Source organism: Equus caballus, chromosome 24, assembly GCF_041296265.1.
Source record: "Equus caballus isolate H_3958 breed thoroughbred chromosome 24, TB-T2T, whole genome shotgun sequence".
Taxonomy (NCBI): Eukaryota; Metazoa; Chordata; class Mammalia; order Perissodactyla; family Equidae; genus Equus; species Equus caballus.
Genome location: NC_091707.1, coordinates 26,250,009 through 26,277,952, shown reverse-complemented (window position 1 = coordinate 26,277,952; position 27,944 = coordinate 26,250,009). Strand labels below are relative to the sequence as shown.

At 36.6% G+C, this 27,944-nt stretch overlaps 1 protein-coding gene across 50 annotated transcripts in view; it reads right to left on the bottom strand.

Moving 5' to 3' along the window:
- The window catches only part of GPHN (gephyrin), a 562,862-nt gene that overhangs the window by 127,881 nt on the left and 407,037 nt on the right, over window positions 1–27,944 (bottom strand). For 46 of the 50 annotated variants that reach the window (XM_023627936.2, XM_023627927.2, XM_070249606.1 and 43 more), the window contains one exon: window positions 24,335–24,377. In XM_023627936.2, coding sequence (XP_023483704.1) covers window positions 24,335–24,377 — 43 coding nt within the window. Of the gene's footprint in view, window positions 1–24,334; window positions 24,378–25,998; window positions 26,062–27,944 lie in introns of all 50 variants that reach the window. The other 4 variants (XM_070249602.1, XM_070249603.1, XM_070249612.1 and 1 more) reach the window with 1 other exon arrangement.

Here is a 27,944-nt window from a genome sequence, read left to right as displayed (position 1 = left end):
GTCCCATTCTATAGATTGTCTTTTCATTTTGTTGACTGTGTCCTTTGATGTGCAGAAGTTTTAAGTTTGATGTAGTCCCACTCGTCTATTTTTGCTTTTGTGGCTGGTGCTTTTGTATCATATCCAAGAAATCTTTGCCCATTCCAATGTCATGAAGCTTTCCCCTTATGTCTTCTTTTAGGAATTTTATAGTTTCAGGTCTTATGTTTTTTAGGTCTTTAATACATTTTGAGTTAATTTTTGTACATGGTATAAGATAAAGGTCCATCTTCATTATTTTGCAACACCATTTGTTGAAGATACTGTCCTTTCCCCATTGTGTAGTCCTGGTTCCCGTGTCAAAGATTATTTGACCATAGATGCGAGGCTTTATTTCTGGGATTTTTATTTTGTTTCATTGGTCTATATGTCTGTCTTTTCACCAGAACCACATTGCTTTGATTACCGTAGCTTTGTAATATGTTTTGAAATCAGGAAATGTGAGGCCTCCAACTAAGTTCTTTGTCAAAACTGTTTTGGCTAGCTAGGGTCCTTTGATTTTCCACTGAATTTTAAGATGGTTTTTCTATTTCTGCAAAAAATGTCATTGGGATTTTGACAGGGAGTATATTGAATGCGTAGATTGCTTTGGGTATTACGGATATTTTAACAATCTTGTAACCCATGAAAAAGGGATGTCTTTCCATTTATTTACGTTTTTAAATTTCTTTCAGCAATATTTTGTACCGTTCAGTGCATATGTCTTTTGCCCCCTTGTTTAGTTTATTCCTAAGTATTTTTTTGATGCTATTGTAACCGGGGTTGTTTTCCTAATTCCTTTTGAATTGTTCATTGTTAGCATATAGAAACACAAGTGATGTTTGAGTATCGAGTTTGTATCCTTTGGGTTTTCTACATATAAGATCAAGTTATCTGTGAACAGAGATAATTTTACGTCTTCCTTTCCAGTTTGGTTGCCTTTTGTTTGTTTTTCTTGCCTAACTGCTCTGGCTAGGACTTCCAGTACTATATTGAATAGAAGTGGTGAGAGTGGACATCCTTGCCTTGTTGCTGACCTTAGAAGAAAAGTTTTCAGCTTTTCACTGTTGAGTATGACATAAGCCGTGGGCTTTTCATATATGATCTTTATTATGTTAAGGTAATTTCCTTCTATTCCTATTTTGGTGAGTGTTTTTATCATGAAAGGCTGTTGAATTTTGTCAAATGCTTTTCCTGCATCTATTGGGATGATCACGTAGTTTTTGTCCTTTGTTTTGTTAATGTGGTGCATTACATTTATTGATTTTCCTATGTTGAACCATCCTTGCATCTCGAGGATAAATCTTACTTTGTCATGGTGTATAATCTTTTTAATGTGCTTTTGAATTTGGTTTTCTAGAATTCTGCTGAGGATTTTTGCATCTATGTTCATCAAGGATATTGGTTTGCAGTTTTCTTTTCTTCTATTATCTTTGTCTGGCTCAGGGTAATGATGGCCTCATAAAAAAAGTTAAGAAGTGTTCCCTCCTCTTCGATATTTTGGATTAGTCTGAGAAGAGCTGGCGTTAATTCCTCTCTAGGGTAGAATGTTATAATAAAGCCATCTGGTCCTGGGTTCTTTGTTGGCAGGTTTTTGATTACTGATTCAATCTCCTTACTAGTTATAGGTCTGTTCAGATTTTCTATTTCTTCATGATTCAGTCTTGGGAGGTTGAATGTTTCTAGGAATTTATCCATTTCTTCCAGGTTGTCCAATTTGTTGGCATATAATTGTTCATAGTAGTCTCATAATCCTTTTTATTTCTGTGGTATCAGTTGTAATGTCTCCTTTTTCATTTCTAATTTGAGTGTTCTCTCTTTTATTCTCAGTCTAGCTAAGGGTTTGTCAAATTAGTTGATGTTTTCAAAAAACCAACTCTTAGTTTTGTTGATTTCTTCTACTGTTTTCCTGTTCTCTATTTATTTGCGCTCTACTCTCTATTATTTTCTTACTCTCTTAACCTTGTGTTTAGTTTCTTATTCTTTTCCTAGTTCTTTGAGATGTACAGTTAGGTTGTTGATTTGAGATCTCTCTTCTTTTTTAACGTAGGCATTTACAGCTATAAATTTCTCTGTTATTACTGCTTTTGCTACATTCCAGTTTGGGTGTTTTCTTTTCATTATTCTCAAGATATTTTCTAATTTCCTCGTGATTTCTTCTTTGACTCATAGGTTGTTCAAGAGTGTGTTGTTTAATTTCCATATGTTTGTCAATTTTCCAATTTTCCTATTGCTGTTGATTTCTAGTTTCATTCTATTGCAGTAGGAAGATACTTGGTAGATTTTAATCCTCTTAAATTTGTTAAGACTTTTTTTGTGACCTAACATGTGATCTATCCTGGAGAAGGTTCTGTGTGCCCTTGAGAAGAATGTATATTCTGCTGCTGTTGGGTGGAGAGTTCTACATGTCTGTTAGGTCCAATTATTCTACACTGTTGCTCAAGTCCTCTGCTTCCTTATTGATCTTTTGTCTGGTTGTTCTAGCCATTATTGAAAGTGGAATATTAAGTTCTACTATTATTGTGTCACTATCTATTTCTCTCTTCAATTCTGTCCATGTTTGCTTTATATATTTGGATAGTCTGATGTTAGGTGCATATACAATTGTTATATCTTCCATTGCTATAGAATTGACCCTTTTATCATTATATAATATCCTTCTTTGTCTCTTATAACAGTTTTTGACTTAAAGTCTATTTTGTCTTATATAAGCATGGCCACTCTTGCTCTTGAGGTTACCATTTACAAAGAATAACTTTTTCCATCCTTTCACTTTCAGACTGTGTGTGTCTTTACATCTAAGGTGAGTTTCTTGCAGACAGTATATTTTTTTGCATTTTATATATTTGCATTTTATTTTTATTATCTTTTTTTGAGGAAGATTAGCCCTGAGCTAACTACTGCCAGTCCTCCTCTTTTGCTGAGGAAGCCTGGCCCTGAGTTAACATCCCTGCCCATCTTTGTCTACTTTATATGTGGGACACCTACCACAGCATGGCGTGCCAAGCAGTGCCATCTCCGCACCTGGGATCTGAACCAGTGAACCCCAGGCCACCGAGAAGCAGAACAGGCAAACTTAACGGCTGCACCACTGGGCTGGCCCCTGCATTTTATTTTTTTAATGCATTCAGCCACTCTATCTTTTGATGGGGTAGTTTAATCCATTTACATTTAGAGTTAGTACTGATAGGGAAGGACTTACTATCACCAGTTTGTTAATTGTTTTCTGTCTGTCTTGTAGCTATTTTGACCCTCTTTTCTGCTCTTGCTGCCTTCCTTTGTGTTTTATTGATGTTTTCTATTGATCTTCTTTGATTCCTTTCTCCTTTTCTCTGTGTATCTTCTGTAGGTATTTTTGGTATGTGGTTACCATGGAGCTTACATAAGACATCCTTAGTTATAACAATCTATTTTATGCTGATAATAACTTAAATATATACAAAAATTTTCCTTTTTTTATATCTCCCCACTCCCACTTTATGTTATTGATCTCACCAATTACATCTTCATATATTGTGTATCCAGTAAAATGGTCTTACAGTTATAGTTATTTTTAATGCTTTTATCTTTTAAATTCTAAATCAGAATTAAAGTGCTTTACACACCACCATTAAGATAGTATAGAATTCTGTATTTGTCTATAAATTTACCTTTAACTGATGAGTTTTATATTTTAATATGCTCTTGTGTTGCTGTCTGGTGTCTTTTGTTTCAACTTGCAGGACTACTTTTAGCATTTCTTGTAAGGCAGGTCTAGTGGTGATGAACTCCTCAGCTTTTGTTTATCTGTGAAAGTCTTATTTCTCCTTCGTTTTTGAAGGACAGCTTTGCTGGACATAGTATTCTTGCTTGGCTGTTTTATTCTTTTAGCACTTTGAATATATCATCCCACTCTCTTCTGGCATGTAAAGTCTCTGCTGAGAAAGACACTGATAATCTTATGGGGGCTCCCTTATACATGTTGAGTTGCTTTTCTCTCACTGCTTTCAAGATTTTCTTTTTATCTTTGACTTTTGACAGTTTGAATGCCATGTGTCTTGATGCAGGCATTTCTGGATTTATCCTAGTTGGGATATTTTAAGCTTCTTGAATTTCAACGTCCATTTCTTTCTTCAGATTTCAGAAATTTTCAGCCATTATTTTCTTTAAACAAACTCTCTGTCCCTTTCTTTCTCTCTTTCCTTCTGGAATTCCCATGATGCATATACTGGTCTACTTGATGTTATTCTATAAGTCCCTCTGGCTTTCTTCATTTGTCTTCATTTTTTCTGCTGTTTGTTCCTCTGACTTGATAATTTCAAAAGATCTTTCTTCAAGTTCTTTCTTCTGTTTGACTAAGTTTGCTGTTGAATTCCTCTAGTGAATTTTTCAATTTAGTACTGTATTCTTCAGTTCCAGAATTTCTGTTTGGTTCTTTTTTTATAGTTTCTGTCTCTTTCTTGATAGTCTCATTTGGTTCATGCATTGCCTTCCTGACTTTGCTGTTCGTGTTCTCCTGTAAATCATTTAGTTCCAAGAAAATTACTTTGAATTCTTTGTCAAGAAATTTGTAGATCTCTATTTCTTTGGGGTTGGTTTCTGGAGATTTATTTTGTTCATTTGATTGGACCATGTTTCCTTGTTTCTTCATGTGCCTTGTGATTTTTTTGCTGAGTTTTATGCATTTGGAAAACCAGTCACATCTCCAAGTCCTTATGTACCGGCTTCGTACAGGGGGAAGACTTTCACCAACCAACTTGGCAAGAGATCCTTGGGACCTCTGAAATCTTTTTTGGGTTATATAACTTGTCTTGACTGTGTAATTTCCTAATCAGAGGTTTATCAATTTTTTCCCAGAGCCTATAATGTCCTATTCCCTCTGGTGTCTGTCTACAGTACTGCAGGCTCTTTGGTGCTGCAGCAGCAAGCCACCCTGCTCTTCTTTATTCTCAGTGGCCTCTGGGCACCCAAAGTACGCCAGTACAAGTGCCATGAGTCAGGTGAGACACAAATCAGTCCTTCAGGCAGTCCACTGAAAAACTGGTCTGCTGGACACATGCTCCACTCTCCCTTCTTCGCAAAGGAGAAGCTGTGAGTTGGGTGCCTTCTCCCTATCATTCTGAGCCATGTGGCCTCTGCACCTTTTCAGGCTCTCTGGTGTCACTGCAAGCTGCTCCTGCTCTCCATTGCTTTCTATGGCCCCGAGGCACTCAAACTATGCCAGTTCCATCAGCGCTCCAAGTCAGGTGAGACAGAAACTGGTTTCTTCAGCAGCCTTCTGAAAAGCTGGAACATTGGATGCACATTCCATTCTTCTTTCTTGTGTTCCCTCCATTGAGAGGCTGCAAGGCAGGTTTCTCTGCTGATCATGGTGAGCTGTGCTGGCTTGGGGGAGGAGAGATCACAGGTAAAGTGAAAAGGCTCTTCTTCACAAACAGAAAAAGGAACAATATTTGAGAACTTGGTCAATACACTACATGAAGATATATGAAAGAAACAGTTGATTTATTTAGGAGATTAGATGACAAAGTTGAGAAGGGCAGTGCTTATAAACAGTACCTCAATAAATATTTACAGATGTGAATTCCTAATTGTCTTTAGTTATGCAAAAAATAAAAGAAAAAATGATGATAAGCAGCCTTTGTCTGATTTAGTAAGTGCCAACCAAGAAGGTAAGGGATTAGATTGCAGCAGGAGAGAATTAGGAAAAATCTTCTAAAAATAAGAACTATAAGAAATTAGCATACCTCTTCAAGGCCTGTTTCATGATTCTCTTTTCTGGGGATCATAAAGACAAAAGACATCCATTTTTTTTAAATAGCAAAGTGCAAGAAAATTAACTAGAAGACTAAAAATATCCTTATATTTCTAGGATAGATTGAAGGGCATAAGACTAGAACCAAAAAGTATGATAATATGCTCCAGTCAAGAGGTAGTAAAAGGTCCTAAATCTGGGTGGCAGTAGAGACAACGAAGGGATAAGGGCCAGAAAGAAAATACGAAATAATTTGAATAGAATGAGCAGTTAAGAAAAACAGTATTGGTAACAAAGAGATTAGTGTTTTTGCTAACGATTATTGTTTTCCTTCTCTGCTCCCTTTCTGATTTCTTACTCTGGATGTTCTGCTGTCCCTTGCCTGTTCTCCTTGCCCAGGGTTTTCCTCTCATTATTTACTCACTCATCCATCCAACCCATTTATTGAGAGACAGTCATTGTGCTAGTTCCTGGAAATAGTACAACTGAACAAGATAGATGAGGTACTGCAAGGAGCTTAGGGTGGAGTGGAGGAAACAGTGAAGAAGACAGAAAAGTATTATCCTGTAAACAGGCCTCCAATAAAGTAAGGGAACTACAGGGCACCGGTGAAGAACATATGAGGGGCACTTTGCTCAGATTTGGGAGGTGACAAAAAACCTCTTAGAGGAAATGTAGGCTAACTAGGAGTTATCTAGGGAAAGATATGGGAGAACAACATTTTGGGAAAGAGGGAACTATTTGCAAATTCAAAGTTTATACATGGCTGGAGCACTGAATTCAAGGTGGGAGTGGAAGAGGTCAAACTAGAGGTAAACAGAAGCTAGAAAGCAAACAATTTTAAGGAGTTAGGACTTTAAGAACAATAAGGAACTATTAAAAGGTGAAAGTCATGAAAGTAGCATGACAGGTTTAGATTTGCATTTTAGAAAGATAAAAACGGCTGTAGGAAGAGGGATAAAAAACAAACACTGTAAAGATTTTTGGTTTGGACAACTGATGGATTGTGATATCATACCTTGAGATATGTGAAGAAGAGCAGGTTGATACTATAAGTTTAGTTTTGCTCATGTTGAGTATGAGATACTACTGGAATATCCAAGAAGAGAGCTACAATAGATGATTAGAAATATAAGTTTCAAGTAGGGAAAAAATAGGGGTTTACTGAAGCTTCGTGAGTGAATGACCTTGCTTGTGTAGAACATAGAGTATGAACGCAAGATCTAAGAGAGAACTCTGTATTCAAACACTGCTATTTAATGACTGGGCCAAAAGTAGGGGCCTTCAAAGAGGCTGGAGAAAAAGGAAACAGATAGTTAAAAAAAAGGAGAGTAATTCCAACGAAGATAATTGTTTCGAGAAGGAGGGAGTGATTAAAAGTAGTATCCAACCTTGACCTGCCTTCCTTTAGGCTTTCTCTGTCTCTTATACTATTAATAGAGTGTAATTTTGAATATAATTTTAGTTTTGTATGGACCCATTTTCTTAAAACTCAACCCTCAGAGGTGGCAGCCAGATTATCTGATAAATTTATTTATTTATTTTTGAGGAAGATTAGCCCTGAGCTAACATCTGCTGCCAATCCTCCTCTTTTAGCTGAGGAAGACTGGCCCTGACTTAACATCCATGCCCATCTTCCTCTACTTTATTTGTGGGATGCCTACCACAGCATGGCTTGTCATGCAGTGCCATGGCCGCACCAGGATCTGAACCAGCGAACCCCTGGCCGCCAAAGCGGAAGGTGGGCACTTAACCTCTGCACCACTGGGCCGGCCTCTGATTAATGGATTTTAAAGGCTTAATTTGCCACCCGAATCAGTTAGCAGATTTTCATTGAAGTAGTAGTTTTTTTTGAAGACAATGACTTCACTCTGAAGAACAATTATTATAATAACAACAGTAATTACTAGTAGTACTAGGAGTAATAACAATAATAGCAGCTAACATTTATTGAGTGATTATTGTGTACCAAGCATTTTACTCTTTAATCCTCACAGTAACTCATGAAGTAAATACTCTCATTATCCTTATTTTACAGATGAGGAAACTGAGGCACAGAGAAACTGAGCACTTGCCTAAGTTCACACAGGTAGCAAGCAGAGAAACCAAGATTTGAACAGGTAGTTTAACCTTGGAGTATGTTTCCTTTTATAAGATGACCCAACGAGGGTAGGTGGTTGAGACCAGCAGATTTTTCATTGTACCTCAAAATACATTAAAAAGGCAATGACTTGCTCTGCTTGTGTATAAGCCTGAATTTTAGCAGCACATCAATTTAGAGGGTACAGGCTTGTTACATCACAAATCTTGTGTATTGGAAATTGTTTTAATGCTTTCTTAAATTATAATTAACATTTGGGACCTATAATATTTTAAATACTAAGGGGTTTTAATGGACTGGATCTATCATTACAGGTAATATTTATGAAACCTGATGGTAGAATGATAAACAGGGTTCTTGAAGATATTTAAGATCACTATCATTAAAATGATTGCAAAAATGGAATATCTGATATTTATGTATGAGTATTAAAAGAATGTGAACAAGAAGGAGATATAAGATAAGTGGTCTTATAAATAGAAAGTCATTTGCTATATAACAATTTTAAATTAAATCTAATTTCTGAAACCTTTGCCTGGAGTATTAAGATCAGTGGGAGGGACCCTTAAAGTCATAAGGTTCAGTGGATTAGAATTAGACCAGCAAACTTTTACACATAAAGTAAAAAAAGCAAAGCCTCACGAAAGTTAGCTGCAGATAAACTAACATATCTAAAATTTTCATTTAATAGTTCTGGTAAGAATTTTAATGAATGATATTTATCTCATCTGCATCCCATTGAACCCTGTTTTATTATATAATGAATGTCTCCAATAAAATACTAATGTCTTCAAGTAAAAATGTCTTTAAGATAAAATTATTTTTACATTAAAAGCCCATTAGAAACCCAGGATGAATGTGCTAGTCTCTGAGAACTGGCAAAACAATTTGAAAGAAAAGAGTTGTTGGAAAAGGGGGGCAAGGCTGAGTCCATTCCGAAACAGGGCCATGGGAAATCCCTTACTTCAGTAGTGACTCAGATGAGTCCTTATTCCAGTTTCTTGCTGCTGAAGTGGTAAAATCTTTTAATTCACTCAAAGGAGACAGTCAGTCTGTCTTTAACCCAAAACCCAAAGCCTCTATTTTACTTATTTTAGCATAGAATTTTACATATAGTTAAATGGACAAGGATGCCTTTTCACCAAGTCAGGGTGCAGATAAATTATTTTGTACTCTAGGGATATTTCTGCCTAGATAACTAATGGTGGCGATTACAGTAGAGTGAGAATTGAAACATGACTTTACTATTCTACTATCTTCATCAACACATCTTCATTAATCCAGAAAATTCTTGCCCAGGAAGATAAAACTTGCAAATAACTTCATTTTTCATTCTAGGAACTTCCTGAAAGACCCATTAGCTCTTAAACAGCATCAAAGACAGTTTGCACACCAAGACTCTTTTAAATCCTCACTCCCAAATCCTTACATTGGAGACAGCTTAGCAACTGCTGTGGTGCAGAGCCCCTTCCCAGTGAGTGAGGCATGCTTTGGGCACAGGGCTCTGGCCTTGGTGTCCACAGTTGGCCATGGCGTGACCTACTGCAGTACTGGAGATTGGCCTGGGCTGCCTGACCCTTGGCATGGCTGGAGAAACTGGTGGAGGGGCAGCTAGAGAGGGATGTCTAGGTTCTGGCATAGCAGATCATACTAGTCCCAAGTTTGACATTGATACGCTGGTTTCACTTTTTTTAAAAAAATTTTTTCCTTTTTCCTCTCAAAGCACTCCAGGACATAGTTGTGCATTTTTTTTTAGTTGTGGGTCCTTCTAGTTGTGGCATGTGGGGCGCCGCCTCAGCATGGTTTGGTGAGTGGTGCTGTGTTTGCGCTCAGGATTCAAACTGGTGAAACCCTGGGCTGTAGAAGCACAGTGTGTGAGCTTAACCACTTGACCACGGGGCCAGCCCCTGGTTTCACTTTTGAGGCAAGAAAATGCAAGAAACATTTGTGTGATAAAAGTTCCTCCAGAGATGAAATATTCCAATTACTCTGTGATAATTCCACCAGATGCTGACATGCCATGGCCTACTTCATTGTGAAAACGTACAAATACCTGAGACGTAAAAGTGAGCCTCATGTTAAGATCCAAAGGAAGATAAAGTGGAAGACAATATTAATCTATTAATGTTAATTAATAAGTAAACAATATTAATATTGTTAGATGACAATACTACACAAAGCAACACCTATCAAAATCCCAGTGGCTTTTTTTTTTTCAGAAGTGGAAAAGTCAATCCTCAAATTCATATGGAATGGCAAGCGACCCCAAAGAGTCAAAACAATATTGAAAAAGAAGAACAAGGTTGGAGGACTCTCACTTGCCAATTTCTAAACTTGCTACAAAGCTACAGTAATCAAAACAGTGTAATACTGGCATAAGGATAGACATATAGATCAATGGAATAGAATTGAGAGTCCAGAAATAAACCAATATATCTATGGTAAATTGATTTTTGACCAGGGTGTCAAGACTTTTCAATGGAGAAAAGAATAGTGTCTTGACCAAATGGCACTGGACAACTGGATATTCACATGCAAAAGAATGAAGTTGGATGCCTACCTCACACTAAATACAAAAATTATCTCAAAATGGATCAATGACCTAAATATAGGAGCCAAACCACACAATTTTTAGAAGAAAACATAGGAGCAAAGCTTCATGACCTTAGATTTGGCAATGAATTCTTAGACAGATTACCAAAAGCACAAGCAACAAAAGAAACAAAACAAGCAACAAAAGAAAATTTAGATTAACTGACCATCATCCAAACTAAAAACTTTTGTATATCAAAGGACTTTATCAAGAAAGTGAAAAGACAACCTAGAGAGTGGGAGAAAATATTAGTAAATGATATATCTGATAAGGGTCTAGTACCCATAATATATAAATAACTCCTACAATCAACAACAAAAAGACAAACCACCCAATTAAAAATTGGACAAAGGACTTGAATGAATGGGTATTTCTACAAAGAAATACAAATGGCCAGCAAGCACATAAAAAGACGCTCCATATCATTACTGATTCGGGAAATGCAAGCCAAACCCAAAGTGAGACCCACTTGACTTCTACTAGAATAGCTATAATGAAAAAAGGGGAAAAGTACCAAGTTTTGGCAAGGATGTAGAGAAATTGGAATCCTGTACACTGCTGTTGAGAATGTAGAATGGTTCAGGCACCAGGGGAAATAGTTTTGTGGTTCCTCAGAAAGTTAAACATAGAATTACCATATGACCCAGCAATTTTACCTCTTAGGTATATACCCAAAAGAACTGAAAACAAGTACTCAAACAAATACATGTATAGGGATGGTCAAAGCTGCACTATTCACAATAGCTAACAGGTGGAAACACCCAAATGTCCATCAACTGACCAACGTATAAACAAAATGTGGTATAAATATACAATGGAATATTACACAGTCATAACAAGGAAGGAAATAATGATACATGCTACAACATGGATGAACCTCGAAAACAGTAAGCAAAAGAAGCCAGACAAAAATCATCACATGTTACATTCAAATGGGATTGTATAGTTTCATTTATATAAAACATCCAGAACAGGCAAATCCTTAGAGAGAGAAAGCAGATTGGCGGTTGCCAGGGGCTGGAGGCAGTGGGGAACGGAGAGTAACTGCTGAATGGGTATGGTATTTCCTTTTAGGGTGATGAAAATGTTTTGGAATTAAAGGCGGTGGTTGCACAAAATCATACATTTAGTAAGTACCACTAAATTGTTCACTTTAAAATGATTAATTTTATACTATGTGAATTTCATCTCAATTAAAAAAAATCAAAATAAAGGACACTGATAACTGGCTCTGTGTGGACTTTGGCAGCCATGGTGATTCATTTGATGTTCCAGAAACCAGAGTAACCTAGCAATTAGAGAAATTATGGACCCTGTATTTGAATGACAGTTGCTTTAGATAGCATCTGAAACATTACCTGGAGACTTCATTCTTGGAAGAGAAGATGCAACCTCATCTCAGACTCCAGTGGAATTTGAGTATGAATCTAATGAAATGAACTGTTTTAGTCACTTAAGATTTAGAATGACGTGCTTCTCTGAAAAATATAGCTCCTTATCTCTACCTAGTTGGTTATGTTGTTAGCATAAGCCATGACTACCTCCTGGGAACTCACGCTGACTGACACCTGAAGACTGTAGCTAAATGATCTAATACACCAAAAAAAATCAATCCATTCAAATCACAACTTTAACACGTTGTCTTTATTCCTGGGGATCCCAGCAGGACTTCCTGGAGGTAGCACTGGCTCTTTTGCTCAACTTGAGCTTTGCTCAGGTTATAATTAATTTTGCTTACATGGAAATGTTATTCTGTAGAGTAGAAAGGCCAAAATTTTAAAAAATAAAACAAAACCATACCATCCACACAGATAACTGTTGCCTTGCTATGTCCACCGATCCTAAACTACTATATCATAATCTTTACCCAATTCTAATCAGATTGCTACAATGAAAGACTCAACTTAACCTAGCTTCAAAATATCATAAATATCTCAATGTTGAACTCACACTGACATGCTACTAAGACTCTGTTAAGGTAGTGCTCTCCCTTACTATGGTAACCTCTTATTTGTGGGAGCCAGCATTCAACAATCTTAGAGGCCATAAGGGAGACCCAGTCAAAACTGACCTTCCCACCAAAGCCCAAGACCCTTGATTTGATAACAGCAAGCTCCTCTGAGGCCCCTTGAGCCTCCTGCTTTGGGGAATGGGAGTGTCATTAATCACTACGGTGAGGTAAGTCAGTCTCACATTGATTGATTTCTTTTCTTTGAGTTTCCCAATTGCCAAGTTTATTTTGTCTCTTAGGAGTAAAAAAACTTTTTTAAGACTCCTTTGATAATCAGATCAAATTTGAAAAAACTTTTATCCTTGGTAGAAACGTGTCTTATTACTGACAATATTATTATCTGTCTCTGTCCATCCTTGTCATTTTTTTTGCTATACCTCTATAAGGGGAAAATTTATACAGAAAAAGATGGGCATAGGCCCCAATAAATCTATTTTGAAAACTGGCCATGGGAATTGAGAGGTTCAGGTTTCTTCTCAAAGTGGTGTCCTTGGATAAACTTTGCCCTGCGCTCATCAACCTCTGAGAACTTCCCTTGTTCTTGTTTTGTTAGTGAGAGTCTGGCTATGGGAGAGCTCCTCTTCAAACCTTTCCATGCTCTGGAACTATACATATGTCAGTTTGTAGTTGGTTCAGCCATTAGGCTGGAGAGCCTGATGCATGAAGTGCCCAAGCAACACTTTGGATGGACTATTCATAGGTCCACAAGTCTGTCTTAGTCTAAACCTAAATCCATGCCCCTTCCAAGACAGACTCCTACTTCTTATATGTATTTATGCTATAACCCAAATTTGTGCACTTATCCCTAATTCTGCCAAGGATAATGTAGAATAACAGTGGCCACTTTGGAGAATTTTGATGTGAACAAAATTGTTTGAGAGGTGCTATTGAACAAAAAAGAACAAAATTCCACACATGTAACGGGCTGGATTTTTTTATTGGTATGAGGAAATATCCCAAAGAATTTCAGATTCCAAAACTGCTTCAAGAAATTCTTTGGCCAAAGCAAAATAAAAATGTGAAAAACTTAAAATAATGCCTCTTTTAGATCTTCCAAAACCACATCTTGAATCTAGTACATTTTGTCCTACTATTTCTCTTTCCCCATCTGATATTCCTCCATTTCCCTCTGCCCCATCTCTCCCTCTGCTGTACTCCCCTTTCCTTCTGGCTGGCTAGAAAATTCCAAAGCTTAGTTACCTCTTAAACTTCCTTCAGAACAGAAAAAAGCCCCTCATAGTTGATTTTAAACCTTGTTCTTCCTCTGAGTTGAGACATCAATGACTGTGCAAAGCCTAGAAAGGACAGGGTGAAATTTGCAGAGAAATTTAGAATATTTTAAAAAATATATAATCCAGGGCTTTCGGATCTATAACAATTAGTTCATATGTTAGTGGAAGCTTGAGATGCAAAAAATTCCATGGGAAAGGCAGAACGAGAAGAACTTGAGAGTGACTTAGAAGACCCTGAATTGCATCGGAAACCAGGGGGGTTTAGAAAGGATATAGAAGTTGGGCAACTTGAAGGCTATTTCTAAAGTCTTTCCCCAGAAAGTAGACTGGGTTCTGATTCAATCTTACAGGCAAAGAAAGGATGAGAACATTGGAGACATCAGGGATAGGCTCTTTAACACCTTTAGATGGCACTCAGGAGTAGATCTTAAAGCAGATGTGACTCCTAATTCTCCTTTAGCTTTTTGTAAACAGTCTTAAGCCAAACAGGGGATTTAGTATGCAAGCAAAAACTAATATGGAAAATAATACCAATGCCATTCATCCAGCACCTTGCTGAATATTTTGAATATCCTAAAACAAAAATAAAATAAAATTCAGAAAAAATTGATGGCCTTACAGATAAAACTACTAGATGTTCCTACCAGGGTCAGTAAATTCCAAAAGAGGGGATCTCTTGAAAAAGACATGTATAGATACTATATATAAAAAGGACATGGAGAAAAAGACTATCTTGTTTTAGCTAAGAAGCTAAAGGAAGAAAAATGAAGTGAGTTAATTAAGGTGCTCTGAGGGGGAACCAAGTGCCCAATTTTTTGTTTTACCCTCAAATTCTCAGGGTGAAATTTCTCTGAAAATTAAAGGACAATCTTGCAAAATTTTTTTATTGATGTAGGCATACAATAGCAACCTTAAACACTACCACTGTTACACAATCTCTCCTTTGGAGCAAAAAACTACTCATTGGTGGGTATCCTTAATAATTTTCTGATAGTTCCATGTCATTCATACTGTCACCCTCGGACATTTAACAGAGGAATGTTCATTCCTCCTCTGTGATCTTGCACCTGCTAACTTGATAGGCAAGGTATACTGTATAAATGGAATTGCTAGATTAAATATTCCCTTGATATTTTAGTTACCGGCATGGGAAAGCTTTTTAAAGTCCATACTCTGTCAGGAGTAAGAGATTTACTTCCTTGAGATAAATTCCCAAGTCTCTTCCTTGAAATCCCTAACAACTTTTCTATTTGTAATGAGATTACAGCTAATTTGGATACTGATTTACTGGCACCTTTGTGTTTAAATCAAACCCAAATTGAAGATCAAGGAGATACCAGATCTCTTTCATTTTGTGAGCAAAAATTCAATGAATATAGGGAAGATTACTGAAGCTGAACCCATTAAGATTCAAATCAAGGGGCCGGCCCTGTGGCCGAGCGGTTAAGTTCACATGCTCTGCTTCGGTGGCCCAGGGTTTCACCAGTTTGGATCCTGGGCACGGACATGGCACCACTCATCAGGCGATGTTGAGGTGGCGTCCCACATGCCACAGCTAGAAGGACCCACAACTAAAATATACAACTATGTACTGGGGGGATTGGGGGAGAAAGACAGCAAAAAAAAAAAAAAAAAAAAAAAAAGATTCAAATCAAGCCATCTAAACCTCCATCCCAGAGTGCAAAACACTCTCTTGAACCAGAAGCTAAAACAGCACTAAAACTAATAGGTGAAGGTAAATAGAGAAATGATTCAACATACGTTGTACTAGTTCTTGTAACACTTCTATTCTTCCAATCAAAAGTCCAATGGGTGGGGATACGGATTTGTTCGGCACATCAGGTCCAGAAGAGAATAGTCATTTCCCACTATTAGTACCAATCTCCAAACCTATTTTATCTTCAGTGCTCCTGAGGCTGTATGTTTGACAGTGCAGAGTTATGTTCTGTTTTCTTTAATGAACCTTTAGGTCAAATAGTCACTATTTGCTTGCCTTCTCCTAAGAAAATTAATAATATAACTGGACTGTTATGTTCTAGGGGTTTATTGAAATACTCTCCTATTTTTCACAAGTCCTCAACCAGGACCTGAAGGACTTTATATTTCCCTGTGATTCTACTCTTACTCAATATGTGGATAACTTTTTGTTGTGTTCTAAAGATGGAGTGAGCTCTAAGACTGATTTCATCTATCTCCTTACTATTTTAACTCACAAAGGTTTCCAAAGAGAAGTTACAATTTTATCTAAGTAAAGTTCATTACCTAGAAGATGATTTATCTCAAGGAAGTAAATCTCTTATTCCTGACAGAGTATGGACTTTAAAAAGCTTTCCTATGTCAGTAACTAAAATAATTAAAAGGGTTCCTGAGTCTCATTCACTATTGCAGGCAATGAGTTCCCAACTTTTCTGAAATTGCCATGCCAATATAAGATTTAACCAAGTCCTTAGAAACTGAACCTTTTTCCTGGGCACCAAACATGAACAGGCCTTTCATGAGTTAAAATTAGCTCTTCAATAACTTCCTATCTAATTATCATAAAACTTCATCCCTAGAATATGATCCTTTGCCAGAGGCAAATCTGCCCAGATGGTAGAACTCTCTGAGCATACGGGAGCTTTCAGTAAGCTAGAGATAACAGGGTTAATATATGCACTGATGGTATATATGCTTTTGGGTTATTCTACGATTTTGAAATGCTTTGGAAACAAGGAGGCGGTCTTGACCTCAGCAGGAAGCTCAACTAAGAATTGTTAGTAATTTATATCACTTTTAAGTGCTCTAATCCTTCCTGAGGATGTTGCTTTATAAAAACAGGAGCTCAGACAAAAGGAGATCCTATGGAGGCTAAAGGAAATGCCTTGACTGATCATCATGGCAGACAGACAGCCCTCACTAAGATTATGGCCCATAGAATATCCCAAGGGACCAAGTCTTTGGTTTAAAAGCAAAATAGAGTTCAAAGCCTCTATTATAGAATGCCAGGAAGTAGCTCCAGAGTTGGAAAAGAGGTACCAGGAGAAATATAGATGTAAACTGTACTATTGGCTATTTAGTAGAACTGAAACCTCAGAAAGCAATCTTGTAAAAATTTTACATGAAATTACCTATCAGTGGAAAAACAAATTTGCCACTGTACATAATTGGTGGGAAAGCTTTACCATATTTCATCTGTCACCAACATAATCCTGGTCAAACTATTGAGGTGGGACATGGAGAAGAGCTCAAACCTCAGAGCCCTCTTTAAGACCTCCAAACGGATTTCATAAAACTACTCTCTGCAGTGGGTTTTGAGTACGTGTTGGTCATTGTCTGCTTAAACTTGGGATGGTTTGAAGCCTTTCCTTGACTGAGAGCTACAACTCTAACAATAGCAAAATTTTCTTGGTTTCATGTTCCCAACTCAGGGAATTCTGACATCTCTCTAGTGATGGAGGCATCCATTTTACTGGGCCTATTACTAAAGAGTTTTATAAAGCCTTGCCACTTACTAAGAAACTTCACTGTTAATCTTACCCTCAAACTTTAGGAAAGGTAGACAGAACAAACATAGTTCTGAAAATCAAATTAGCTCAACTCTTAGGGACCTTGAACTTCCATGGCCTAAAGGATTGTTTTTAACGCCAATGAGATAAAATCCTTCTGGGGTTCATCAACTCTATCACACGAATTAGTAACTGGCCAGTCCACACATCTAGGAATATCACCTTTGATTCTAAATTCCACACTACTGCATGCAGACATGGCTAAATATTGCAAGGGATTATTCATGCTATATACTAAATCTTATAAGGTATGAGCAGCATTTCCTCAACACCCTTCCAAATAACCCCTGCATGACCTAAAACCCAAAGACATGGTCTTTTGGAGATGACATCAGAGAAAAACAGCTCTGGAACCCCACTGGAAAGGACCTTATCAAGAACTGTTAACAATGAGCACAGCAGGATAACTCCAAAGGTTTGATCCTCGGATTCATGGCTCTCAAAGAGGCATAATCCATTCCTTAATTTATGGAAGATCTTAAGCTGAGGAGTTTTTAGGAAGCTTCTAGAAGCAGAGAATCCTCTGAAAGAGACATCTTCCTCTTAAGACCTTTGACTATATGAGATGCAGAGAGCTTCTAGCCAAGATCCATAGAACAAGATGGCTGATTGCCCCCCTTAAACTGCACTCTTTTGTTCCTTACTTTTGCTGTTATTTTCCTCTCTTTTCCCTCTGGTTTAAGGCTTCTTTGAACTGTTATCTATATTGCCATATTCTTAATATTGCTCTTTACATCCTTAATCGTTCATTAGTATGCGTCTAATATCTGTCTATTATTTACTTGTGAACTAGCTAAGGCATATAACCAAACGGGTTTTGCACACATTTTTCTTTGGTAGCCACCCAGATTCCTTTGTTTCTATGTCTTTGTAATGAATCCATTGGTTTCCTGGGTAACTGGACTCAACTATTATGTGACTTTTCAGATGACAAACTACATAGTAGGCCATGAAATGTGATGAAAATTCTAAACCCCCTCTTAGGTCATATTTAGAAGAGAAAGTTCCTGTCTCCATCAAAATAATACTCAGGGATTTTTTTTGGTGGGAACTAGCTTTTGTAACCAAACTTTAACAGAAATAGAACTTGTAAGAGAACTAGGACACAGTGATGTATTATTTGGAGGCTGTCCCAGTTTCATACATCCTACAAGTAAGATACATTATTTCTCTTCTGTTTTAGATCTACTAACTGATCTCAATACTTCAAATTTTATTGTTTGGTACCAAATTATTTTTGACGAGTGGCTCCAAATGCTACAACATGTGATAAGCACACAGGGGTATTTTGGCCAAAAATACATCATTGGATGTCCCCCAGTGATTGGCATTGGATTTGTGGTACAAAAGCCCGCTGGCTACTACCTGCAAACTGGACAGGAACTTATTATCTTGATAACATCATCCAGAGTCCATTTTAGCCCATCAGTTTCTTTTCTAAGAAAAAAAAGATAGGGAGTTGGCCTAGTGGCCTAGTGGTTAAGTTCAAGTGCTCTGCTTTGGTGGCCCAAGGATGCTGGGCACGGACCTACGCACCGTTTGTCAAGCCATGCTGTGGAAGGCATCCCTCATATAAAATAGAGGAAGATGGGCATGGATGTTAGCTCAGGGCCAATCTTCCTCAGCAAAAAGAGGAAGATTGGTGGCGTCTGTTAACTCAGGGGTAATCTTTCTCAAAAAGAAAAAAGGATAGATTATTTAATTTTTTAAAAAGTAGGAAAAGTGAGCCTTGATTTAAGAATCAAAATGCTAATTGCTCAAGGAAAACTCTGGATTTCTTACTTCCTTAATTAAACTTCTTTACTTTGAGCTTTACAAGAGGCCCAGAAAGTAGGGAGTTGCTATATGCCATGATTCAGAGAATAGGAGGCAAGTTAGATAATGCCACCAAGGCTAAAGGACTCCTCACTTGAAAGTTTAATGAAATTATAATGGCAGTGACTCAACCACTTTAGATACAATGTTAGCCTGTCAAGGTATAACTTGAGCTGCTTTTGGGTGAGAATACTGCTCTTACATGCCTGTAGACTTCTCTTAGATCACTGTGCACTACTAAAAAGATCCAGGAAGCAAACAAAAAAGTCAGAAAATTAGGTAATTTGGCTAATAACCATATATCTTATTCTGAATGTTCCTCAGATTGAGAATGAGATCTATTCTCCTGGGTTAATTTTGTTTTCATTTTTTCCCCCAGTTTTACTAAGATATAATTGACATAGAGCACTGGTTGAGTTTAAGGTGTACAGCATAACTTCACTTTCATATACTGTGAAATACTTACCACAGTAAGTTTAGTTAACATCCATCACCTCACACAGATGCAAAAAAAAATTTCTTTTTCCTTGTGACAAGTACTCTTAGGATTTATTTTCTTTACTTTCAAATATATACCATACAGCAGTGTTAACTATTGTCATCATGTTGTACATCACATCTCCAGTACTTAGTTATTTTATACCAGAAAGTTTGTACCTTTTGACTACCTTCATCCAGTTGCCCCATGCCACACCCCTTGCCTCTGGTCACTACAAATCTGATCTCTTTTTCTAAGACTTTAGTTGTTTTTGATTCTACATAAAAGTGAGATCACACAAGATTTATCTTCCTCTGTCTGACTAACTTCACTTAACATAATGCCCTCAAGGTCCATCCATGTTGCTGTAAATGGCAGGATTTTCTTCTTTGTAATGGCTGAATAATATTCCACCATGTTGTATATCACAACTTCTTTATTCATTCATCCGTCAACGGACACTTAGGTTCTTTCCATGTCTTGGCTATTCTAAATAATGCTTCTATGAACAAGAAAGTGCAGATATCTCTTCAACGTAGTGTTTTTGTTTCCTTTGGATATATTCCCAGTAGTAGAACTGCTGGATCATACGGCAGTTCTATTTTTAAGGAACCTCCATACTGTTTTCCATAGTGGCTATATCAATTTAGAATCCCACCAACAGTGGATCTTTTCCACATCCTCACTACCATTTGTTATCTCTTGTCTTTTTTTTCCTAAAGATTTTATTTTTCCTTTTTCTCCCCAAAACCCCCCAGTACATAACTGTATATTTTTAGTTGTGGGTCCTTCTAGTTGTGGCATGCGGGATGTCGCCTCAGCATGGCTTGATGAGTGGTACCATGTCCGTGCCCAGGATCCGAACTGGTGAGACCCTGGGCCGCCGAAGCGGAGTGTCAAATGCTTGTTCTGTGTCTATTGAGATGATCATATGATTTTTTCTTTCATTCTATTAATGTGATGCATCACATTTATTTATTTGCATATATTGAAACATCCTTGCATCCCAGGGATAAATTCCATTTGATCATGGTGAATGATCCTTTTAATGTGTTGCTGAATTCAGTTTACTAGTACATTTTTGAGAATTTTTCATCTACACTCATCAAGGATATTGGCCCTTGATAGTGTCCTTTCTTGTAGCATCCTTTTCTGGCTTTTGTATCAGGGTAATGCTGTCCTTGTAAAATGAGTTTGGGAGTGTTCTCTCCTCTTCAATTTTTTGGAAGAATCTGAGAAGGACAGGTTTTAATTCTTCATCAAATATTTGGTAAAATTTACCAGTGAAACGATCTGGTCCTAGCTTTTTTTCATTGGAAGATTTTTGATTACTGATTCAATCTCCTTATTAGTAATTGGTCTGTTCAGATTTTCTATTTCTCCCTGATTCAGTCTTAGTAGGTTGTATGCTTCTAAGAATTTTTCCATTTCTTCTAGGTTGTCCAGTTTGGTGGCATATAGTTGTTCTTGGCTTAATTTTGGACACTCTTGGCTCCTGGCTGAGAAAAGGACTGCAAACTCTGATCATAATCCTTCTCACATTCTTGTTGCAGGGTTCAGATGTGTGATCTCCACAGTCCTAAATGCTACTATACAGCCAAAGTCGTATAAAATTGTTCAATAAATGATCATCCAACAACAACAAACACAGAAAAACTTGACACTTAGGAAGGTTGAAACAACTTCTCTAGATAGTTGTTATACTATTATGATTCCTTAAGTAGGGGTGAAGGTCTGGATCGATCAAGTGATCACATTTTTAGATGCTAATGGTCTATCTTTAAGTTCAGGCTGAAGACTCCACAAAGGGAACCCTGATACCTGAAACCATCTGTAACTACACAGCTTACTGTCTTCATTAGTATAACATTACTATTCTACTGTCATTTTCACCATAACTTTACTATTCCAGAAAACTTTTCCCTGGAAGATAAAAGTTGTAAATAACTTTATTGTTCATTCCAGAAACTTCTTAAATAGAAAGTATCAAAAGAAAGTTTATATACCAAGACTCTCAGAACCCCTTGCCTTGCTGTGTCTATGATTCCTAAATGATTGTATCATGATCCTTATTTAATTCTAATCAAGCCCCCACATTAAAAGATCTGCTTTAAATCAAAGTTCAAAATCTCATAAATATCCTGAGTTTGCTCTTTCCTTTCTTAGACTCTGACTCTGACTCTGACACAAGACTTTGTTGAAGTGGCATTCTTCCTTACCATATGGTGAGAATAAGCTCAGTTTTATTATCAACAGGTTGTTTTGATAATATTTTTGAGGAGCCAAAGGAGAGTTACCTCTTATTTGGACAAAGTTACCAATTCTAGATAAGCTCTATTAAGTTCTAACTCTTCTCCTTTCTCTAGGATCCACTGCTTTTTGTTTTTGTGGGGTATTTTGGTGAGGAAGATTGGTCATGAACTAACATCTGTTGCCAATCTTCTTCTTTTTGCTTGAGGAAAACTGTCCCTGAGCTAAATCCATGTCCATCTTCCTCTATTTTATGTGGGATGCTACTACAATGTGGCTTGACGAGTGGTGCTAGGTCTGCGCCTAGGATCTGAACTTGCAAACGCTGGACTGCCAAAGCAGACTGCACGAACTTAACAATTATGCCACTGGATGGGCCCCCCATTGATGTTTTGTTTTGACACATTTTAATATATGCTGGAAAAGAAGTTGATTACAGCTTTCAAAACATTCTGGAAATGTTTTCCTTGAGGACAGTTAATTCAGTAAATAAATGAAAAATGATTAAAGTAGAAGTAGTAGTAGGGGTATACAAGAATGATTAGTCACCCTGCCTGGGGGGGGGAACTAAGAGGAGGTGTCACAGAGGAGATCACACTTGAACTGAGTCTTGAAGGATAAGTAAGAGTTTTCTAGGAAAACAGGGGAATGGATATTTTATGCAGCAGAGGAAAGGGTCCAAAGGAATAGAGGCAGGACACAGAATTGAGAGAATGGGGAACTGCTAATAGGGTCTATATGACTGCCATAGAGTAGTACATGGCAAAGGAAGCAAAAAAGAGAGATAAAAGCAGACTAAATAAGCAATGAGATATTGAAGTTAAGAAGTTCAGAGGTAGAACAGCTCATGGTGATGAAAGACTCCTGGGTGTGGCTATGGGTACGAGTATGAGTTACTAAATTGGTGTTGAGAGGAAAGACCTTAAACCTACAGAAGTCACAGAACTATGAGGCTATGATGTTGGATGGGCTTTCTACACAGATCTAAGTGGCTATATGGACTACCTACATGACTAATTCATCCTAAGAAAACTTGATCAGAAAACCTGGACCATAATGATGTCCATCCAAAGTGATTACTAGCCAACAAGCCAGTGAGAGCATAACTGAAACAAAAGACAGTCCAAACAACACAAAGATTCATGACAGAGGTGAAAAAGGGTTCAAAGAGATCTCTTCTCAGTAAGAAATTATTTTTGTTCCTAATTACCCTAATTACTGTTAATGATCCATCATCATCTCAGGATCAACAATAAATGGAAATCATACAGTAATCGTCAAAAAATTTCATTTTTAAAGTTCATTTATCTCTATTGTTTTATTTTAGTGAATATTTAATCTTCATTCCCCTGACTCTCAGGTTTCTCAACCATAGGTCTTAGTAAGGGATTATAGGACCTTACATGTCTTATAATTGAAAAGCCTCCCTCAGACTCACGTTTGTCAGATGTTGTAGAAACTCACAAAACTATACAAATTAAACATGCCTGTATGCATTTTGTTTTATATAACTATAATATAAAGGTCCTGGGCAAAGAAGTGCAGTATGCTTGTCTCTCATCTCAAGGGTTTCAAGCGAAGGGAACATAGTCACAATACCAAATGGGAAAATTTTACATTAAAGAACATAAAATAAAACACGAACTTTTACCAATTTGACATTCTCCAGTTACTTTTTTGATTGTTAAATAATACAGACATCCTACTGGAAATATAAATCATCCCATTTACTAACACTGCCAGTGGTGTAAGTATCCAATAGACCCATTTCAGTATGGTCCATGTGTACTACTTCTCTTGATAAAGATCAGGAAGAAGATAGGAAGATATCATTAATATTAAGCGACATAGAACAATATTAAAATAATTAGCACTTACACAGCATTTTTCTCTTAGAATCCCAAAGCTTTTAAGCCACAACCTTCAATGTCACATCGTTTCAAGGATACAGGTAAACTATTTTTAGTTCCTTTTTATAAGATAGGAAAATGAATAATACCGAAAGATAAATGACTACCAAGATAAGGTTATTAGTTATCAAACAAAAAAAATAAAATTAAGTTTTCTTCATCCTTGGTTCAGGGCACTATATTCTAAAACATGCTGCCTGTGAAGATGAGATCTTTCAGGAACTAATATTCACAAAATGATTATGATGTACCCTCTTAGGAGTCACTTATTTATTTTTAGTTAGATTCCTTTAGTGGATTTATATTATTATTATTTTCAGTTAGTCTCTTTTCAAAAACTTTTGGCAGTGGGGCAATTAAAGAGGGTTCTCATCTTAGGGTCATAGAAGAGCTCATTACCACCCTAGCTAGGAGTGCTATCCAAGTTCTGCTCTCAGCTTGCAAAAACAATTGGAATAAGGGAAATGTTCATTACTATATTGATACTAATATTTTAAGAAGGTGAAAGCCCTAATATTCATATTCTTGATATCAACTTTCCCCATTCCTCTTTCTCATTCTTACACCAAAATGTCATTTTTAGTGCTCTTTCCTGTTGAACCACAAGCTCTAATTCAGTAGTCTATCTGAAATGATGACAAACTTACTGGCTCTGAGAATGTTCTCCTTGCTGCTGCACCTGGACTGGACCTGCAGAGAGAGCATAAAGTCAGTAACTTAGGGCTTATAACATGGATAGCCAGATATGTATTCATATTTAATGGGCAAGCTCCTGAGGTCTAGGAGCAAAGGCTTTGTATATCTCTATCATAACATGTTAGTAAAAACATGTTGAATTTGTTCTCTATATTTTTAATTTATTCTTTCCTTACTTTAAAGAAAGAAATGACTTCTGGAAAAAATTAGGGGTACAGTACTATAAATGGGATAGAGGTAAAACCAAAGGCAATTTTTTATTGATGTGTATCTGAAATTAGTATGCGGAAAAAAATTCAAGTTACCACATTTTCAGTTGTGAATACAGACTCTTAATCTTAAGGCATGGTGCATGTCTCTTGACAAGAATAATAATGCAATTCAAGTAATAAAGTTGTAAGGAAATATTGCATTGTAGTAATTTTAGTTATATATGCTAACGAAAGGAAGATAGAGAAATCTTCATATACAATATTTATGTGTGATTCTAATGACCTTTGTTATTTATTCAAATATTTTGGGTCAAAGTAGAACTTCTTTGAAATGTTACAAAACTGGTGAATTCAAGGGCCATGTTGGATGGCATTAACACTCATCAATTTCAGAGGAAACTGTATTTAAACTCCACACCTCTTCTTCCCACTCCCCAGCAGCTTGCCCCAAATGGATCTATAGACAACAAATTAATTTCTATCGCTTAACACAATCTACTATTGTAATGAAACAACTTATGAAAGGAATGTTGCAAACTTAGGGTGGGTTATGGTTGTCCTTCCCTGAAAAAAACAATTGTTAATGTTTAAAGAAACAACAATAAAAAAATCACAAACATACACATAAGAAAAACACACACACACACACACCAAAAAAAGAAAAAAAAAGGGAAAAATAATTTCAGATGCTAAAGTTATTCTCTTTTGGCCCAGATTGTTTAATTAGTTTTAAATACACTAAGAATGAAGAAGCTAATCTGAAAGAGATATTCTTATATTCTTTTACTCGGAGGTTTTATTAAAGAACAATTCCGGACCAAATGAGAAAGAAATTAATGACTATTTAAAGAAAACAAAACAGGGAGGAAGACACGAGAGTGAGGAAAAGAAAAAGAGAGAGAGGTTTGAGGCAGCAAATCTAGACAATAAAAAAGAAAGTATGGGCTTATAGAAGGGACAATATGTAAATGCAAAATGTTCTGCTATTTCTTATTCAAAATTCATACCAAGAGCGTAAGAATGACTAATGCACTTGCTGCAAAATAAACAAGCAAGTTGGCATACCATGGAATGAAAATAAGTGTAACTATACCACTATAACCTTAAAGGAGAAAAGAAACAAACACTAATAGACAAATTAATAGACAAGCTTAATAAAAGAGAGAATACGTTTTAAAAAGTGACTCAAAGAACACAAGAGAAAGCTAAAAGAGTGAGAGAAAAATCTGGGAGAGAGAAGGAAAAGAAAGGGGAAAATGTTGAAAGACAAAAACAGAGTTCAAAGAAGTCAAATGGAAGTCAAGAAAGTCTTCAACAAGATGTAGGAACAGAAGGAGCCCAAACCCATAGCGCAAAGCAACGTTTGCGAATGGAAAGCAGCTCCTTTGATCAGTAATAGTTACTCTTAAGTCGTAGCCTCTATTCCTCCAGAGTTCATCTTTAAGCCCTTCCAATCTAGAGTGGAGCTAGTGTATAGATAGAAACAAGAGATTTACAGTGAACAGAGCAGTTCAGATGAGTAGTTCAACTTGTCTCATCAAATGTTGCAACAGATTTATATGTCTAAATGGAAACAGCGGTGAAGAACTAGCTGGCTTAACCAAAAAAACCAAACCAAACGAAAACAATAAAACACCACCCTCTCCCTTCCTCAGGTGGCTTGAAAAATTAACAAAAACTTCATTCATAGCATGAATTTTAATAAAGAAATCCAAGTCTTGCTTTGTGGCACCTCAGTTTAGAACTATATGTTTCAAACAGTTTCAGAAGAGAAATCTGGATGATGAAAACAATTCAATTCCCTAAATCTGAATACCTAGGTTAATGAATTGCCAACAGCAGTATAACCAATGTTTTCTCATTTACATTACCATTGGTTATTTGATCCAGATTTGAGAGAAATCACTTTTAAAATCAATGATTACATGAACTTCTTTACTTTAGTGATCTCGAGTATATATAAAAAAAATTAAGGAAAATAATTTAAACATTTAAAAAATATTTACGCTTGTAGTAGATGCCCCTTTCTCTTGCATCATTAAACTGGTCATCTTTATAATATTTACTTAATTTTTTAAAATCCCAATATGAAGATTTTACCTAACTCACAATGGGATTTACTTGAAAGAATAAAGTTGAGAAACAAATATTATTCTTGTTTGAACACATATGGACTATAAAGAAAGTAACACAGGTCTATCTCAAAGTTTATGGTTTGTTGCTCTTTTTTCTTTATCTTACCCTGTCTTTTTACTCAATGGGAAAAAAAAGACAGTCTGAAAAACGAAATAAAACCGAGATTTTGGCCTAATACCAAATCTGTCAGAGATTAAAAATGAAAGGTATGGTTATCAGGTTGTCTTTTACTTTATTCTATTGGATTACGTTATTTTACTACAACTAACGTGATTTTATGGTGTTGACAATTCCCCTTTCAAGTGGCATAAAAACTAAAATAATGTGTAGAAACAGTATATTACATTAAAGTCAAAGGAAGAAATGAAAAACACAAGAGACTTAGTGAAAATATAGGTATTCATTTACTAATCAAGACTGCTTTCAGACATCAAATAATTCATTTAATTCATTTCAACATGTGTTTACACATATAATATAATTTTTGCTGAAGATCACATTGTCCATTAAGAAATCTTAAGCCATGAAACAGAAAACAAAAGGAGGGGAGAGCACGTAATAAATGGTAAGAAAAAACGTGAAATGCTTTAAACAAAGCTGAGAAAATTTTAACAAACAACCACAATCTTTAGATACAGTTAGAGAAGTGACTTACCTTATGCTTAGGTCATAACAAGAATAGCACAGTGTTTAAAGTCAGCTCTTCATTATGGGAGGTACAATTGAAAGCCATAGGTTATAATAACACGAATTGCTACACAGAAATGAAGACTTTTTCAGCCCAACATGAAAAGCTAACTCTTATGGGAAAACATTTCAACTTATGTTTAATAACATAAAGAACAATTGAGGGTGTAAACATCAAAACACATGAATCTCACACCAATAAGAGACAGCCCAATTTCTTAGGAACGCAGAAGATTTAATCTGTGACCATAATCTGTGACACATAAGGGAAGGCACATCACTCTAACACTGAAAGATGCATGCATAATGTATAACCATCCACTGATAATCCCCCTCCCCAACCCCTATCCCACGTGTACACACACAAGCCCACTGAGATACAGGGAAAGAATGTCGTGCCAAGCTGTTATGAAGAAAGCAGGACACACGGAAGCGCAGCAGTGGTCATGTGATTTGAGAGGTGTTCGTCCCTTAAACCATCCCATCACCATGCTTATTTTAAAGAAGCCAGGAAAAGACCCCCTCA